This window comes from Myotis brandtii, unplaced genomic scaffold (genome assembly GCF_000412655.1).
Source record: "Myotis brandtii unplaced genomic scaffold, ASM41265v1 scaffold393, whole genome shotgun sequence".
Taxonomy (NCBI): domain Eukaryota; kingdom Metazoa; phylum Chordata; class Mammalia; order Chiroptera; family Vespertilionidae; genus Myotis; species Myotis brandtii.
This window is the reverse complement of record NW_005365070.1, coordinates 2,705,566-2,722,773: the sequence shown is the minus strand read 5'-3', so window position 1 is coordinate 2,722,773 and position 17,208 is coordinate 2,705,566. Positions and strand designations below refer to the sequence as shown.

Sequence of the window (17,208 nt, the reverse complement as noted above, 5' to 3'; positions counted from 1 at the left end):
AAAGCTGCCCTCGAGTTCTGACCGATGCCAGACAGTCCAGTTTCTCCCTGTATGAGTCTGGGTCCCCAGAGACTCGCCTGGAACTGGAGTTCAGAGCAGTCAGGAGCTTGAGACTCCCTCCCGTTTGAAAAAGACAACTGTGTCCTCAGTTGCCATGGGCCACGAAGTTTCAATCGCAGTGTATGTGTGCGCCCGCACATGGTATTTTGTGGAAGAGCCACACTCAAGGGGCCAGTTTGCCGACCACTGGCCTAAACTGTTTTCAGGCTGTTAGGAAACAGGTGTTTTCTGTTTGTTGGTGGGATTTTTTCTTAATAGATTTTATTACTTAGAACAGTTTTGGGCTCACAACAAAGTTGAGCAGAAACTAGAGAGTTCCCATATATCCCTGCCCTCTCAAATACATTCATAACCTCCTCAACTATCACATCCCGAAGTGATGCGTTTGTTACAATGGATGAACCTACATCGATACATCATTATTAAAGTCCATCATATATGTAGGGTTCACTCTTGGTGTTGTATATTCTATGGCAGTGATGGCGAACTTTTTGAGCTTGGTGTGTCAGCATTTTGAAAAACCCTAACTTAACTCTGGTGCCGTGTCACATATAGAAATTTTTTGATATTTGCAACCATAGTAAAACAAAGATTTATATTTTTGATATTATTTTATATATTTAAATGCCATTTAACAAAGAAAAATCAACCAAAAAAATGAGTTCGCGTGTCACCTCTGACACGCGTGTCATAGGTTTGCTATCACTGTTCTATGGGTTTGGACAAATGTATAATGACATGTATCCACCATTCTAGTATACAGAATAGTTTCGTTGCCCTAAAAATCTTGTTGGGGTTTTCTTTTTAAAATTAATTTATTATGGAAATTGTTAAACATGTACAAAAGCAGACAGGATAGTATAATGAACCTCTCTCATTTACCCATTACCTGCCTTCAGAAATTACTAACCATGGCCAGTTTCAAAGAGACATTTTTGTAAAGACTGTAAGAACATAGCTATAGGCAGACAGGTATTACTTATGTGGGGGAAAAAAGGTTTCTTCTCAGTAATTTTTGTTTGCTGGTTAATCCTCACCCGAGGGTGTTTTTCCATTGATTTTTAGAGAGAGGGAAAGGGAGGAGGAGAGACAGAGAGAGAGAGAGAGAAACATCAATGTGAGAGTGATACATCAATTGGTTGCCTCCTGAATGAACCCTGACTGGAGCCATGGATCAAGGTACATGCCCTTGACCACAATCAAACACTGGACCCTTCAGTTCACAGGCCGACACTCTATCCACAGAGCCAAACTGGCGCTAGAGCATCTTTTTAGTAATTTTTAAGTGAGTAAATTATTTTCGGGTGACATGTATTAAGTACTAACTGTGCTAGGCACTTTGCACTTGATACCTAGACCCTTGCAACTCAAAGTTGTGACCTGTGGACCAGCAGCATGGAAGCTTATTGACAGTGAAGACTCTCTGGCTTCACCCCAGACCTACTGAATCATGTCAACAGTTTAACAGGATCTGTATGTGCATTAAAAGTTCGGAAGCACTGACTGACTGGCCCAGAGTAAACACTTAAAATAATCTCCTAACAATCCTGCAACAACACCTCAAGGCAGATATTATCATGCCCAATTTATAGATGAGAAAACCAAAGCTCAGAGATATTATTGGCCATTCTAAGATTTCACTGCTTTTAATAAAGTTAGATTTGTCTGGCTTCCAAGTTTATTATTTAACCACTTATAGCATGCTGTCTCCCAGCTAGGGAGTTCATTTGTGGGGCAACTCAGAAAAGGATATATAGCATGTGTTTACACAAAAACAGCCAGTCATCTTGATGATCTATAATAATAAAAGCATAATATGCTAATTAGACCAGACGACCTTCCTGACGAAGCCAGGGCTGTGAGGGAAGCCAGGGTCTCCGGTGCCTGCTAGCGGCCGGAGGGAAGCCTGAGTCTCGGGTGACAGAGGGAAGCCTGGTGCCGGCAGCCGGGGGTAGGAAGGCCTACTCTTACATGAATTTCGTGCATCGGGCCTCTAGTAACAACAATAACAGAAAACCAAGCTGCTGTGATGCAAGCAATCACTTGCTCCACTGAAAGATCTTTTCACTTTCAAGAAGTTATTATGGTATCATGTAGATAGCTAAATATTTCAGAGCAGTCAGGAAAACAAACAAACTGGAGCAATTATCAAACTCACTCCCCTTGACAGTGACTGTTGATTCAAATATGAACCAAACTGCAAACCACAGCTCTCCCAGAACAAAAGGTTTTGCTGTAAACCAAAATAACTGGTAAATGCATTTAAAAAAAAACAAAACAAAACTACCACCCAGTTTCATAGTAGATAGGCAGGAAGGGCAGGTAGTTGGCTGCTGTTTCACTTTCCAACCAGCCGGGGGGGTCTAAGCCTACATATATAGCTCTGTGCAAGCGTGAATTGCTTACACTGAGAAGGAAGCCTTAAATGCCTGAACACTGCTGGGCAATGCAATAGGCCCTTTTGTTTTCTGGGTAGCTTTTTGAAAGGGGTATTACAGGGAAAGAGAAAAATCATAATTCCTGGAGCATGCCCCACTTTAGCAGGAACTCATTAGATTTTAGGAACTTCTCCCCTCTAATCCTGGGAGATTAGGCCATTTCCTTCTCTCTGCTGCCCTAATGACTTTAGGGACCTGCATTACTGGATCAGCATGGCAATGAGCTGATTTGATGATTAATTAGACTCTAGCAGGAACCTGATGAAGTTCTCAGCTCAAAGCCCTGGGGATCCTGTTCAGGGCACAAACAGGCCAGGTGAAAAGGCACACAAACTGTCCTGTGATTGACTGTCACAGGGGTTATGATTCACTTTCTACTTACAACCAGATGACCCGGATACAACTTGCTGTTGTGAAACAGTAATCCCGAAAAGTAGTAAACCTACTGGCTCAACGAAGCTAATTGCCTTTATGTGTGAAATCAAACTCCTAGTATATCATCTCTGCCTTATAAATAGGTATTTGGATCACTTTATTCCACATTCTTTTTAAAAAATCCCACATTATAAACGGAATGACCAAAGAAAAATTCTGAGATGTTCTAAATTACAGCAGCTGGAGAGTAAGAAAGGAACAGGAAGAGTTAAGCAGTTAATAGCTGTGGGGCAACTAACAAGAATTGCTCACATTCCTGAACATATGTGGGAGCTTTGAATCAATCTTCTGGCATCTATTAACTGACCACTAGATGCCATAGCATCCTGCATATGCATGAACTTTCAGGACTGTGGCCTGTAGCCAGTCAATAGTAAATATTTCTCCCTTACAAACTGTGCACTCACCGTAAAGCTGCCTCTGCTTCACCTTTTCCTTCCCACCTTATCTGTAGCCAATGTAAATTCTTTCAAAACAACTTACATCGTTCCTTTCCAAAACAAGATATGAAAGAGCCTGCAACTCCAGGTCAAAAGGCATGCTGTCTTTTCCATCTGGCCATGCTGCTGGTGGTTTAGACTTCATGCCCCAGAACCTTCTGGATAGCATATGGCTCAATATTAACCCTTTCTTTTAAAACAGACTTTAGTCGTGGAATTTTTGTTTAACACAGATTTCATAATAGTTTATGGCTAACTTTGCCATCATGCTAAAAAATATAATTAATACTAAAAATTGACTCAATCAATAAATAAAAATTGACTCAAAATAGGCCAAAAAAGCCATATATGGCAAAATAGACAACATTTTGAGTTATTTTAAGAATGTTTTTCTAAACATTGAAGAAAATTTTAAAACAGGTTTAGTACTGTACTTGAATGTTTTATCACTATATTTTCCTCTGAAACTTTTACAATGACGTTTCTAAGATATATTTATCTAATCTTTGTAAGGTTAAGAGGGCAGTTATTATTTATACCTCTTTTGCAAATGAAGAAACTGAGGCTCTGAGAGTTGAAATTAATTGGCATCCACAAGAAGGCTGCTCAGCAAAGGAGGGCAGGGCCAAAATTGGCACCCAGACCATAACCTGCCCTGTCTTCCTTCCGTTTACCACAGGTGGAAGAAAAAGACAGCACACAAGTAGTCACATAATTATCCCCTTAAAAATCCATGGCAGCTGATAACATCTCAGGATTATTAAATCAGTTGGAAATATCTTCACTTTGGAAATTACAAATTCTACTTGGGTTATTTGGCGAGGTAGAAGACGTTGAGACATGAGTAACTGCATTCTTCATGCATATTGAAGGCCTTTGGGTTGTAAGCTGTGATATGGACCCAGAGCAGTGGCATTTGATGTAGGGCACCTAGCTAGATGCTTTCTCTCTCTCCCTCCCACACTGCTCCTCATCCTCTCCTCACCTGTGGCCCAACAGCATGGTTGTTGCAGGGGAAAGCGATGAATGTTCTGGAAGGCAGGGGCCCCTACTCAGAAAGTAGGGAGCTGGAGCACCATTGCTCTGACTTCAAGAAGGAAGAGAACATTCACTAAACTGTAGTGTCTACTGGCCCAAAGTCAGATATCCGCCGTAGCTCTACCTCTGGGGCTGGCTCTTAAAGGGAACCATTTGTTGAAGTCATTTCTTCTAAAGGGCACATCCTAAAAGGTCTGAGTGGATTTGTGTATGTGCTGCTATCCAGTTGAGAGTAGTGTTCTTTGTGACATGAACAGCAAGTTAAGTTTGTGCAAAGAAGAAAGATTGCAGAACAGTCCAGGGAAGAAGAGGATAGGGATTCCAAGTTAATCTGAGCCATGGAACCCCCGTGGCTTCACTTCTGCTAGTCCTACCTGGTCTTAGCATGACTTTCAGTCAATATTTTATGATGTTATGGGCTCTAGAGGGCCCTGTAGAGCTCTTTCCCACAAGGGAGTCCTAGGAGTTGGACTCCAGGGGATTTGGGCTCCAGTTCAGATTACCTCAAGGAATGATCATTGTAGATATGTAGATAACACACACACGATCAGCCCAGGAAATAAATTCCATATATGAACCACTTACATTTGAAAGGCCCCTGTTGTTGAAGGCAAGACTATTTAATCTACATTTAAAGAAAGAATTTCTGAAATTTTCTGTGAGCCTTCCAGGCTTCCTGCATCACTAGGTAAAAGGAATAGAAAAGAGAGATGTAAAAAAAAAAAAAAAAGAAAGAAAAGAGATGTTTGTTTTGGACAGAACAGAGTGTGATGGAGATATCAGCACACGAGAGGGCATTTTGTAACACTTAATGTAAAGATAAGAGTTTTGGTAATTATTAAGTGTGTGGAAGCAAACAATGTCCTTGCTCTAAAATTTTTGTATAAAATACCTTAACACTCCCCAAAAATCAAGGTTCTGGTTTGTGGTGGGGGCTGTATGGACACTTGAAAGAGATATTGTAGAGGGAATCTGGGCATGGGAAGGAAGATTGGGCTGGAGAATTCACTAATTCAAGCCTGAGATTCTATGAAAACTAGAGGTGCCAATCCTTTCTTAAGCAAATTGTACTCTTTAAAGTACAAAATTATAGAGATGGAGAACAAATTAATGGTTACCAGAGTTCATGGATGGTTGGGGTGGGTGTGATTATAAAGAGGTACACCAGGGTGATTTTTGTGAGGATGGAATAGTTTTGTATCTTGATTGTGGTGATGGTTCCACAAATCTATACATGTAATAAAATAGCTATTCACACACATTGTACCTATGTCAATTTTCTGGTCTTTATATGGTACTATATTTACATACGATGTAATCATTGGGGAAGACTAGGCAACTTCCTATAAATCTATAAGAAGATTTTTTATTTTATTATTTCAAAATAAAAAGTTAAAAACATCTCAAGCACAATCCTGCATTTCTTTTAAGTGCTCTATAAAAGCCTTCCTTTATCTAATTTTTATTTTGAGAGAACCCTACCCCGCTCCCCTCCCCACACACATACACACTATAACACCTTGATTCTTGAGAGTTAGAACTATGGACTTAGGAAACATTTTTCTTTTCCATCTTAATTTCTTTTCTTTTCTTTTTTAGGGGGGTTTTTTGTTGTTCCACTTATTTTTTAATATATTTTATTGATTTTTTTACAGAGAGGAAGGGAGAGGGATAGAGAGTTAGAAACATCAATGAGAGAGAAACATCAATCAGCTGCCCCTTGCACACTCCCTACTGGGGATGTGCCCGTCACCAAGGTACATGCCCTTGACTGGAATCGAACCTGGGACCCCTCAGTCCGCAGGCCGACGCTCTATCCACTGAGCCAAACTGGTTAGGGCTTAATTTCTTCATTGGGGAAAAAAAAGTCAGAATGCATGTTCCCTTCTTTTCTTTTAATTAACAGATCTGATGTTTCGAATGCAATTATTTGGTTGGTAATGCCTTGAGCAGACTGGGAAGATTCTACATCTGACTGAGCCAGCTCTTCTCCCTGTCATGAAAACAAAACAAAACAGAAACATGTTAAATTCCTTTTATGCCTTTGATGTAAATAGAAGCATAAGGATAGGAAGGAGGGAGAATTGTCTTGTGGTTCTGAAATAAGAGGCACCCAGTCATCACACAAAGCAAAGAGGTTCCTTTCAGCTCAGAGGGAGCTGTGCTTCTGGGGTTCAGAACCATGGAGAAATTGACCCAGGAGGTCAGGGACTTGGAAGAATAACAATTCAGCTAGCTTCAGAGAGGGGGCAGTTTGAGTGGAATGTAGAAATGTGAAGCAGCTTCTCCTTCCCACCTCCCCAAGTACACCAGAAGAGGAATTGAGAGAGCCTGAGCCCTTCAGTGTGAATAGGTGGTTGTAAGGGCAGTTTATAAAGGGATTTGGAAGAGAGCACTACTGAAGACTGTCAGCTTCCTGACACTATCTCCTAGAGGCCCCATCTTGGTTTTCATAGATTCCAAGTTTCTGGCTGAAACTTCTTCAGTACATCTTATCTGGCCCATGAAACCAAGCACTTGACTATAAACTGTCTCATATTATTTTGAGTCACAGAGGCCTAGGTTCAAATCCTAGTCCTACCACCTACTAGCTATGTGATTTGGGGCAAGTTGTCCTAACCTCTCTGCCCCGCAGTTTGCTCATCTATTAAGTGGGAGTAATACCTGCTTTGCAGGGTTTGTAAAGTTTCTGGCACCTAACAGGTGCTTAGCAAATGTAACCCTTCTCTTCATTGTTTCTCAGGTGAAGGCCACATTACTCACTAGATTGGAAGTTCCTTGAGAGAGGTTCTTTCTGATCTCTAACCCCCGTCCCCCACCACCACAGTAACTAGCATAGGGTTGGGCACACAGCATGTGGTTAATGAGTCCTTGTTGGCGAGGTTAAATAGAGCTTTCCTGGCTACTTCAGTGATGTTAACGAAGATCCAGAAATAAGTATAAGGGAACATCAACATTCCATTTCAAAGATATGAAGTTAACATGCTGAATTCTTTACTTCCTTGATACATTGTTATTATAAAACTGTCCATGTGATAAGGATTTTTTTTTGTACAAATGTAATTTGTGACAAATATGTAGTCCAAGTAAAATTAGTGGCTTAAGAACCTTGACAAATTGGCTTCTTGATCAGTTTAGCACATGTGGAGCAGTAAAAAAATCAATTATAGACTGATGTGCTTATAAGCACAGAATTCAGAAGGTTATCTATATAATATAAAAGCCTAAGTGACCCTTATGACCGGATGACTGGATGACCGGCCGGTAGCTATGATGCACACTGACCACCAGGGGGCAGACACTCAACTTAGGAGCTGCCCCCTGGTGGTCAGTGCATTCCCACAGCCAACCTCCCTTGGCCGGCCAACCTCCCGTGGTCCCTCCCCTCAGCCAGCCGGCCCCAATAGGGACTGGGTGAGATGGCCCTGATCATCCCCGAACGCCAGCCAGGCAGAGGGACCCCACCTGTGCATGAATTCATGCACCAAGCCTCTAGTTAAATATAGAAAAATAATCTGAAATTGACCAAGTCACATCTATACTCCAGTCATTGTCTTGAGACCATACTTCAGTCTACAGTCATTTGTGTGATCCAGTGGAAAGAGTAATGGATCCGGAAATGAAAACAGAGCTATGGTCCCAGATTTAGTCATCCATTCACTCATTCAGCCAACAAATATTTACTGAGCGCCTACCATGGGGCCAGGCTCTATGCTTCACAGACATGGCTCAGCTCTGCATGGAATTTCCTATCAGTAGCTGTGATCTATGGGAAGTCACTTCATCTCACTGGGTCTCATGCTCCCTGTCTATCAAATGGTGACAAATCTATTTATATAATAATTATGAGAATTCTATGAAGAATGCAGGGGCCAGAGCCTTACAGACTGTGGATTATTCTCTATTATTGTCTTCTATGTAATGGTTACATGAATAACTTGTGATCATTTGAAAATTATGTCCAAAGTCTATTTCAAGGGGGCTGAGCATGTTCTGTCTGCTCAGTTTCCTTCCTTACATGTTGGCAGTGCCAACCAAGACCAGAGTGAGCAGAAGGGACAGAGGGCCCTATTATATTGGGCTTATGCACTATATCAAAATGGCACTTCACTTTGTGTTCTCAAATGGGTTGGACTTCAGACATGGTTCCTATTATCGGTTAAATTGGCTCCCATTCAAGTTCTAGCCTGGACACCTGTGAATGTGACCTTATTTGGAAATGGGTTAAGATGAGGTCTTTAAGGTGGGCCCTAAACCAATATGGCTGATGTCCTTATAAGGGAAATTTGGATATAGACACATATATAGAGAGAACACACAAAGACACAGAAGGAAGAAGACCATGTGAAGATGAAGGCCAAGTTTGAAGTTATGCAACCACAAGCTAAGAATGCCAGGGGCTACCAGAAGTTGGAAGAGGCAAGGAAGGATCCTTTCCTGGAGGCTTCTGAGGGAGCATGGCCTTGCCACACCTTGATTTCAAATTGCTAGCTTTTGGAACTGTGAGAGAATAAATTTCAGCCACCCAGTTGGTGGTCATTTGTTACAGCAGCCCTAGGAAAGTAATATAGTCCCCAAAAGAAATAGCTCCACAACATACTTCTTTCTGCCCTCCATGTAGTCACGGTGCCCTCATTTTCTGTATGTGAATCCACATAAAAAATGATGCCTTCATCCTGGTGCTTAAAAATGTGGGTCTCCAGAATGGCCAATAAAGCTTGTGTGGAATACTGAATTCCATTTTATGTTGCTCAAATAAATCAAAATGGAAGGCAAGAGTACCCTCCCACTCATTTACCACCTCTGTCTCAAGTTTGATGGAAAATAGTAAGAGAAGGCAGTCATGGGATCTACTGAGCAAACAGTTATTTTGGGCAAGTCATGGAGTCCATTTTGTGCCATGATAAAGGCCAGAGGGGCTTGCAGGAGAACCAACCTCATCCAAGGTATTCAATCACTGCAAAGTATCATTGTGTTTTAGAACCAAGCTGCTAGCTTGTCTCCTAGACTCCACTCTTGCAGCCAACCAGAGGCTGCTGTCCTAGTGAAGGAGGTGTCCCTTCTGTAGGACAAATGAACAAATCATATTAATCAATGCATATGTATTATTTTGAAAATTTACTATTTGGCAACCACCATAGTAATTGATTCAGGCAAGTGTCATAAATGGATCCTAAAATAAATGAGTGAAAGTTTGATGTGGAGCATAATATTTATGTACTCTCAAAGTATCTTCTCATATATTAGTTATTAAGTACAAAGTGAAAACAAGTATCTTTATAGTGGAAAGACCTGGCAGATATCATCTTAACCAAGTAATCAAAGTTAACACCACCAACAATCATGTACCTTTTTATGTTTTACTCCTGCCATAAATGCATAACTTCTCATTATGAGGGCATATCAGGCAAACCCAAATTAAGGGATGTTCTACAAAATAGCTGGCATGTACTCTTCTAAAGTGTTGATGTAATGAAAGGCAAAGAAAGGTTGAAGACTGTACCAGATTTAAGGAGACTTCAGAGAATTAAGAGACATGACAACTAAATTCAATGTGTTATCCTAGAATGGATCATGGACCAGAAAAATAAAATAGCAATGAAGGACATTCTTGGGACAATTAACAAAATTTGAATATGATCTGTATATTATATAATAGTGTACAGTATCAATGTTATATTTCTTGAATTTGCTAACTTTACTATGTATATATAACAGAATGTCCTTGTTCTTGGAAACACATTGAAGGGCAAAGGGAAATAATGTCTGTGACTTACTCTCAACTGTTTCAGAAAAAAAGTGTGTGTGTGTAGAGGGGGGGAGGAGAGAGAGAGAGAGAGAAAGAGAGAGAGAGAGAGAGGTAATAAGATGCTAGCAACATGAATCTTTGTAAAGGGTATGTGAAAGTTCTTTTTGCCATTTTTATATACAATTTTCTGAAAGTTGAAAGTATTTGAAATTTTAAAAAATTAAATATATTATTTTGAGCATTTAACTATGTGCCCGATGCCATGTAAGCGTGAGATATTCATAGAAGACAGGGTCTCTGTCCTTAATACAGGAGTTCACAACCTGGGGTGCACTGGACAAATAAAGAGACATCAGTCCCCAGATTGGTAAATATAAGTAACTTGGACAAGGGCATAACCTCCATATTAGTTAGGATTGCCAATAATAGACTGTGAGGTAGGAAGAGAATGTGAAGTGATCATAAGAAACTAACGAAGTGATTTTTCAAGAACAGGATGAGCTTTACCAGCAATAAGGATAAGGTAGTATCCAATTAACACAACAGGATGGGGAGAGATTGTTGTTAATAGGAAAAATCCTGAGAACAGTACCAGGTCCCATAATAAAGGGAAGTCAGTGAGGCAGTGCTGCTGTTTGAGAAGTTGATTGGGGAATGGGAATTTCCACTCAATTATGAGATACAAGAGCCAGGATAAGAAAGTACATGAATGTCCTAGCAAAGGCCTGGTGGGAGGTAACATTTTATCTTTTATTTGAAAACTTTCATATTGTGGAAAATTTACAAAAATAATGAGAACAGCACTAGCTTAAACCGTGTGAAATTGCCAAAATGTGACAATTTTTTAGTTAAAAATGGCAATTTCATGTTTCAAATGAAAATGAAGCCCATATCCCATCACTCTCCTTCAGCAATTATTGACACATGGTCCATTTCATTTAATCCCAAAACCCACCCATTATTCTGGAAAACCTGAGTTATTTGAAGTAAATCATGATGGGAGTTTTAGTTACTTTATTTTCTCAGTAAAGTATTCGAATGACTGAAAATTCAAAAGGCACATCACATTGTACACCTTTACTACATATAACTTTTGTCAATTTACACTTCCATAAAGTTGAAAAAAGGTACAAAACAAAAGGACAAGTGAAAAGTCCCCTTCCAAACCCTGTCACCTAGCCAACAGCTCTCCCTCATTGGAGGCAACTAATGTTTTTTTATGTATCCTTTCAAAGATGTTTTATGCATATGTTAGCAAAGAGATTGCAAACTACTCACAGTGATCTACACCTTGCTTCTTTCACTTAGCAAAATATTTTGGAAATCATTCTATATCGACACATAAAGAGCTTCCTCCTTTTTTCAGGTTACCTAGCATTTCATTTTTTGAGTCATACTTTAATAAAATCACTGTTGATGAACTTTTAGGCTGTTTCCAATCTGTTGCCATTACAGACAGTGCTGCAATAACTTACCTTACACATTCATCTTGCACAAAAACAAGCAAGTGTATTTGTAAGAGAAACTCCTCAAAGAGGAATCGCTGTTTGAAAGGGAATGTGCATTTGTAATTTTAATAGATATTGCCAAATTGCCCTCCATCAGGGTAGGAGTTATTTTAATGCTGTCTTTGCCCTTTTATCACCCACAGTTTCCTTGCTACTCTTTTCCACTTACTTCCAGGGCCCCCAGGGGACCACTGCAATATACAAACTCAGAAGCACTCATCCCTCTGACGTCAGCCTCCTAAGGGTATCCTTCTACTACTTTCTGGCCCCCACAGCCACCAGCCTGTTTTTCCTCCCCTCTCTTTTCCCAGAGGTCATGTGTAGCATGCTGGTTTTCTTTCTTCCTTCCAAGTTAGCCTCATGACCAACCGTTTTACCATGCTAGTGTTGACCCCTGGACTTACTCTCCCATGACATTCTGTAGCACCTGCTCTGCCAATCCTTGGCCCTGTGAAAACTCCACCATCCATTCTCTCCATCCTTCCCCCTCCCCCTGCTCCCAGGCTGCTAACTTTTGCTGGAGAAGATCATGAAACTGGCTACACAACAAAGCCAGGACAGCTAGCCTTATCGAGGCCCCAAGGGCTGGGAGGCAATACTTTCATACACTCTCAGGGACTGTTCCAAATCCTCCCCCTCTCCTCAGATCCCTTGCCCCACCCTCACCCCAACCCCTCAGTGGAGGGTCTAGTTATGGATATCAATGCCAGAACACAGGTCACCTAACAGGAGCTCCCTCAATTCTCCCTTCTTTATCTTGTCCTTCCCTGTTTCTCTGCATTTTTGCTTATGCCTGCTCATCTCCCACCCCTCAGCCTCATGGGAACCAGGGTTGTCTCTTCCACTCGTGACCTTGACAGTAGGTTTTCTTGTCTTCTGCACTTACTCCAGGGACTATCCTCTTTCCCTCTGGGCAAGCTTTCCCCACCCATTAGTTTTTCCTCTCAATGGAAAAACATTTTCCCCTGGGCCATTGTTCCATATTACCATCAAACTTTTAAAATTTAGCCATGTTTAAAATTACACAAGTAATTCATACCTGCTGACTTCACTTACTCTTTCCCAGTCAGCCCCAAAATTTAACAGAAAAGTCAGGAAATAATAAGCCAAAAGAAGAAAATAAAACCACCCACAACCCCACATCCAACTGTTAATATTTTGATGTATTCCTTTCCAGTCTTTTTATATGCACATATAAACATTTGTATATCTATATATATATTTTTTTCTTACAAAAGTGGATCATAGTATACATCCTGTTTTGTCATAATATATTTTAGGCATTTCAACTTTGCTATATGAGTTGTCTAACCCTGGCTATGTAAATTAAGTCCTCCGAGTCCATTTCCTCCTGTGTAAAATGAGGACTATTTTAAGTAACTACCTCACAGGGCTGTTATGAGGATTGAATGAGATAAAAATACATAAAAACACATCACAGTTCCTGACACATAGCAAGTTGAATTAATGTTAGCTATTATGATCTTCCCACGTCAATAAATATAGCTCTACATAATAATTTAATGAGTTCTGTCACTGCTGTATCTAATAGGCGTGACTAAAGCACTGCAGTGACTCACCAACACATATTACTTTGGCACACGAACAAGTTTCTCTGTGGGATAAACTCCTAAAAGCAGAACTGCCACTCCAAAGGCTATGTGCATTTGTAATTTTGATAGATACTGCCATATACCCCCCATCAAGTGGGAGTTACCATGATTTCTCTAACTTATTCTTTAAGGCTGCTTTAAATTTTTCACTGATACAAACCCAAACTATGAAAAACATTCTTACAACTAAATCTTTGCATAGGTCCATGATTATCAGGGCAGAGGAAAGAGTATGAGTAAATGTTGAGATGGGGGAGCAAATGATGTGCATGGGAAACCACTCGTATCAGTGACACATAGAGAGGAGAATGACAAGAGTGAGGCTGAAAAAGACAATGGGACGAAATTCTGAAGGACTGTGAATGCCTCCATTATTCATTAATTCAGTCACCACATACTTAGAGACCACTTACAACAGACCAGACACTAGTTTAGACACTTTGTTCACTTAGTGAACAAAAAACAGTAAAAGGTTTCTGCCCTGGAGGAGCTTACATTCTAGCAGAGAGACAATAAAAATAACTAAACTATAAAAAATGTTAGAAAGTGATAAGTCCTATAGAATAAAGAAAAAGTAGAGCAGGTTAAAAGGAACTAGGAAGGCTGGGAGTGGGGGATGTTAATAATAATTAATATTAATATTGTACAGTGCAATATTAAGTAGAGTGGCTGCTCAATTTTGGAGTTTGAACTTATTCTAGCAATGAGGAATCACTGGAGTAAGCATTCACTTACATCATCACCATCTTTGCCATATCCACATACATCCTGACACCTGATATCTAATGATTTTCTTTAAATAAACTTACCATGCCCTATTTAGATTAAATTTATTTCATTTTTCAAATACATTTTTGTTAATTTCAGAGAGGATGGGAGAGGGAGAAAGGGATAGAAATAACAATGATGAGAGAGAATCATCGATTAGCTTCCTGCATGCTCCCCACTGGAGCATGTGCCCTAGGCATGTGCCCTGACCGGGAATCAAACTATGACCTCCTGGTTCATAGGTCAATGCTCACCACTAAATTATTTTAAAGGAAGCTTTATAACACCAACATAAATGTAAATTCAGTATTGTATGCAATGAAGGTCCAGAAAGGAAGACTAGAGGGTACCTAGGACTGGCCTCTTTCTTTCAGAAACCAGCTTGTAAATAAGAAAAATAACAGCAAGCCCTTTTCAAATTATGTGCTTATTATTTCTCAGGTAGCTTAGTGTTTTACATGTAGCTGAAATTTTATCTTAAAAACTCTATGAGGTAGGTACCATTAATTGTCCCCATTTGTTTAGGAGGAACTTGAGCAAGTGATTAACCTTCCACAGCTCCAGTATCCTCCCAAATAAATGAGGACAATAATGGGGATACTAGTATAGGAGAGTAAGGCCCATGGCTTCTGCCCACTCTATGTCATTCTTGGAGGACAAGAGGGGACAGAAGCTCCCAGCTACTTCATCCTCTGACCACTACCTCCCAAATTCCAATGATTAAGATTAGAACTACAGTACTGCTTTAAAATAAAACACCCACCCCAGAGTTAAATTTATTGGTCACTTTAATTTTCCTGTGAAATTTAATCAGAATGTTCAAATTTATTTCCGACTTGATAGGATAGAAGTTTAAAAATGCACCTTTGGAGCATCGGTCCTGGCTTCTTTTGGAAGAGGGCAGGCATGGGTAGATTACAGTGGGGAGGGGAGGGTTGGCACTTGGGCAGCTAGAGGGAAAGAGGCAGCAGAAAGCAAGGTAGGAAGAAATGAAAGACAAACTGTATCAACTTCAGTTATTTCTAATTCAAGTCCCTGGGGGAAAGAAGCAAAATAAAGTACAGCAAATAATACATCGCTAGAGAGAGAGTGCCTAGGCTCTGTTAATGTGCTTAGTCTCTCAAAGCATACTACTGCTATTCAACTTCCTGAGAAATGTGCTTTGTTTCTTTAAAAAAAAACACACCAAAAAACAAAAACAAGCCATTTTGCCCAGCCATCATGGCTCAGTGGTTGAGCACCGACCTATGAACCGAAGGTCATGGTTTGATTCCCGGTCAGGGCACATGCCTGGGTTGTGGGTTCAATCAGGAGGCAGCCGATCAATGACTGTCTCTCATCATTGATGTTTCTATCTCCTTCTCCCTGTCCGTTCCTTTCTGAAATAAATAGATATATTTAAAAAAGTCATTTTCATTAATAGAAAATAACATGGGACTTTGAACCACTCAACTGAAGACATTTGAACTAGAAATATGTCTTTCCCTGGTTTCAATGAACACTGAATAATAAGAATTCCACAAAGTCACACAGATGAACCCAGGTTCCCTGAAAGGCTTACAAACAAGAAAAGTTCAATTTAATATAGTAACCCTGCATTGTGAACACCAGTGCTGTCCTTCAATATTTGATTTATAAAGGGAAGATGAGCCCTTGTATAGAGTAAATAATAATATTTTAAATAGCTTAGAGAAAATTGGAGACTAAAGGAAACTTCTCATGGAAACAAAAAAAAATCTAGGAGCAGAAGGAGTTAGCATCTCTGGTGCAGAGCAGGCATTGCCCAATGACCCCACATAGCCCATAAATATAATGTGTTATGTGGGTACTATGTCATAGAGGAAAACAGTATTGGATCTGTTTGGTGCAGACCATCTATGATGGGATAGAAATCCTCAAAGGCAAGCATACTACCCCTGGTTTACACAGTTTAGGAAAGGAAACATCCTTTAATTGATAGCCTGGTGAAGGCAACACCACATTTTCTAGTACACAAAGCACTTCCTTCTCTTGCCCAACATTTGAGGAGTCCTAGACTCAGACATGCTGGCACTTATGCTGGAGTTACTATTTGGTAAAGTGATATTAGCAAAACTTGTTGCTTGGTAACATGTTCTACAAAACCTTGGATCTTGGGTATGGCGATTCAGACAAAGTACACCCACTGTTTTGTTTCCTTTTGTATTTTTTAAAATTTCTTTCTTGTCATCAGTATCCAAAGGCTGATACCATACGTCACAGCTTTCCAGGTACCCACAGTCTCTAACATCAGGGCACTGGCAAATATGTATAAAATCAGACTCTTTTCCTGCCAGGAAGTGAGGTAGTTTGGGAGGTTACATGCACATAGCTTCTCCTTAACTGAGTATGATTTATCTATGAGTTTATCTTAAAATTAACTAAAAGAAGTGAGAAGTCATATGAAGCTATCCCTAAGAATTTTAGGAGCCTCTGGAGAAAGTCAGGTCAGTTTATTTTCTAAATCAAATAGAATTATCTTTCAAAGGAAGTATGCACTTTGGCTGATCATTTTAAACAGTAACAAATAATTACATTTGACCAAATACCCAAACCCAGGACACATAAAGTCAATTCTTCAAAAACAAATATAATCTGATAAATATTTTTTTATAAAATAAACATGTTTAAATATATTTCCTCATTCATTGCTTTCTTATCTCAAGCAACATTTAACACAACAAATCTTTTTGAAATATAGGATCTCAAATTCAAAACATTGTTTAAATAAACTAGTGTATGTGAACTACATAAATGAACATGCATTGCTAGTGGGAATATAAAATGGTAAAATCACTTTGGAAAACAGGCTGGCAATTTCTTATAAAGTTAAACATGCATTCACCATATAATATAGTAATTTTACTAGCTATTTACTCAAGAGAAATGACAACACACATCCACACAAAAGCTTAAACACAAATATTCATAACAACTTTATTCATAATAGTCCCCAGTTGGAAACCCAAATGTCCATCAAAAGGCAAAAGAATAAACAAATTGTGCAATATATGTACAATAAAATACAATTCAGCAATAAAAACTGATGAACTACAGATATAGGAAGCAACATGGATTGATCTCAAGGACATTCTAATCAAAAGCAACAAGACACAAAAGAGTATATATTGTATGATTACA

General features: G+C 39.6%; 2 protein-coding genes across 3 annotated transcripts in view; one reads left to right on the top strand and one right to left on the bottom strand.

Moving 5' to 3' along the window:
• MOSPD1 (motile sperm domain containing 1) overlaps positions 1 to 17,208 on the top strand; it is a 74,413-nt gene that overhangs the window by 50,756 nt on the left and 6,449 nt on the right. The gene's annotated exons all lie outside the window — the stretch shown is intronic.
• The window catches only part of LOC102239723 (protein FAM122A-like), a 62,430-nt gene continuing 51,513 nt past the window's right edge, over positions 6,292 to 17,208 (bottom strand). The window contains exon 9 of the mRNA XM_014545027.1: positions 6,292 to 6,404. Coding sequence (XP_014400513.1) covers positions 6,377 to 6,404 — 28 coding nt within the window. The 3' untranslated portion in view covers positions 6,292 to 6,376. The remainder of the gene's footprint in view (positions 6,405 to 17,208) is intronic.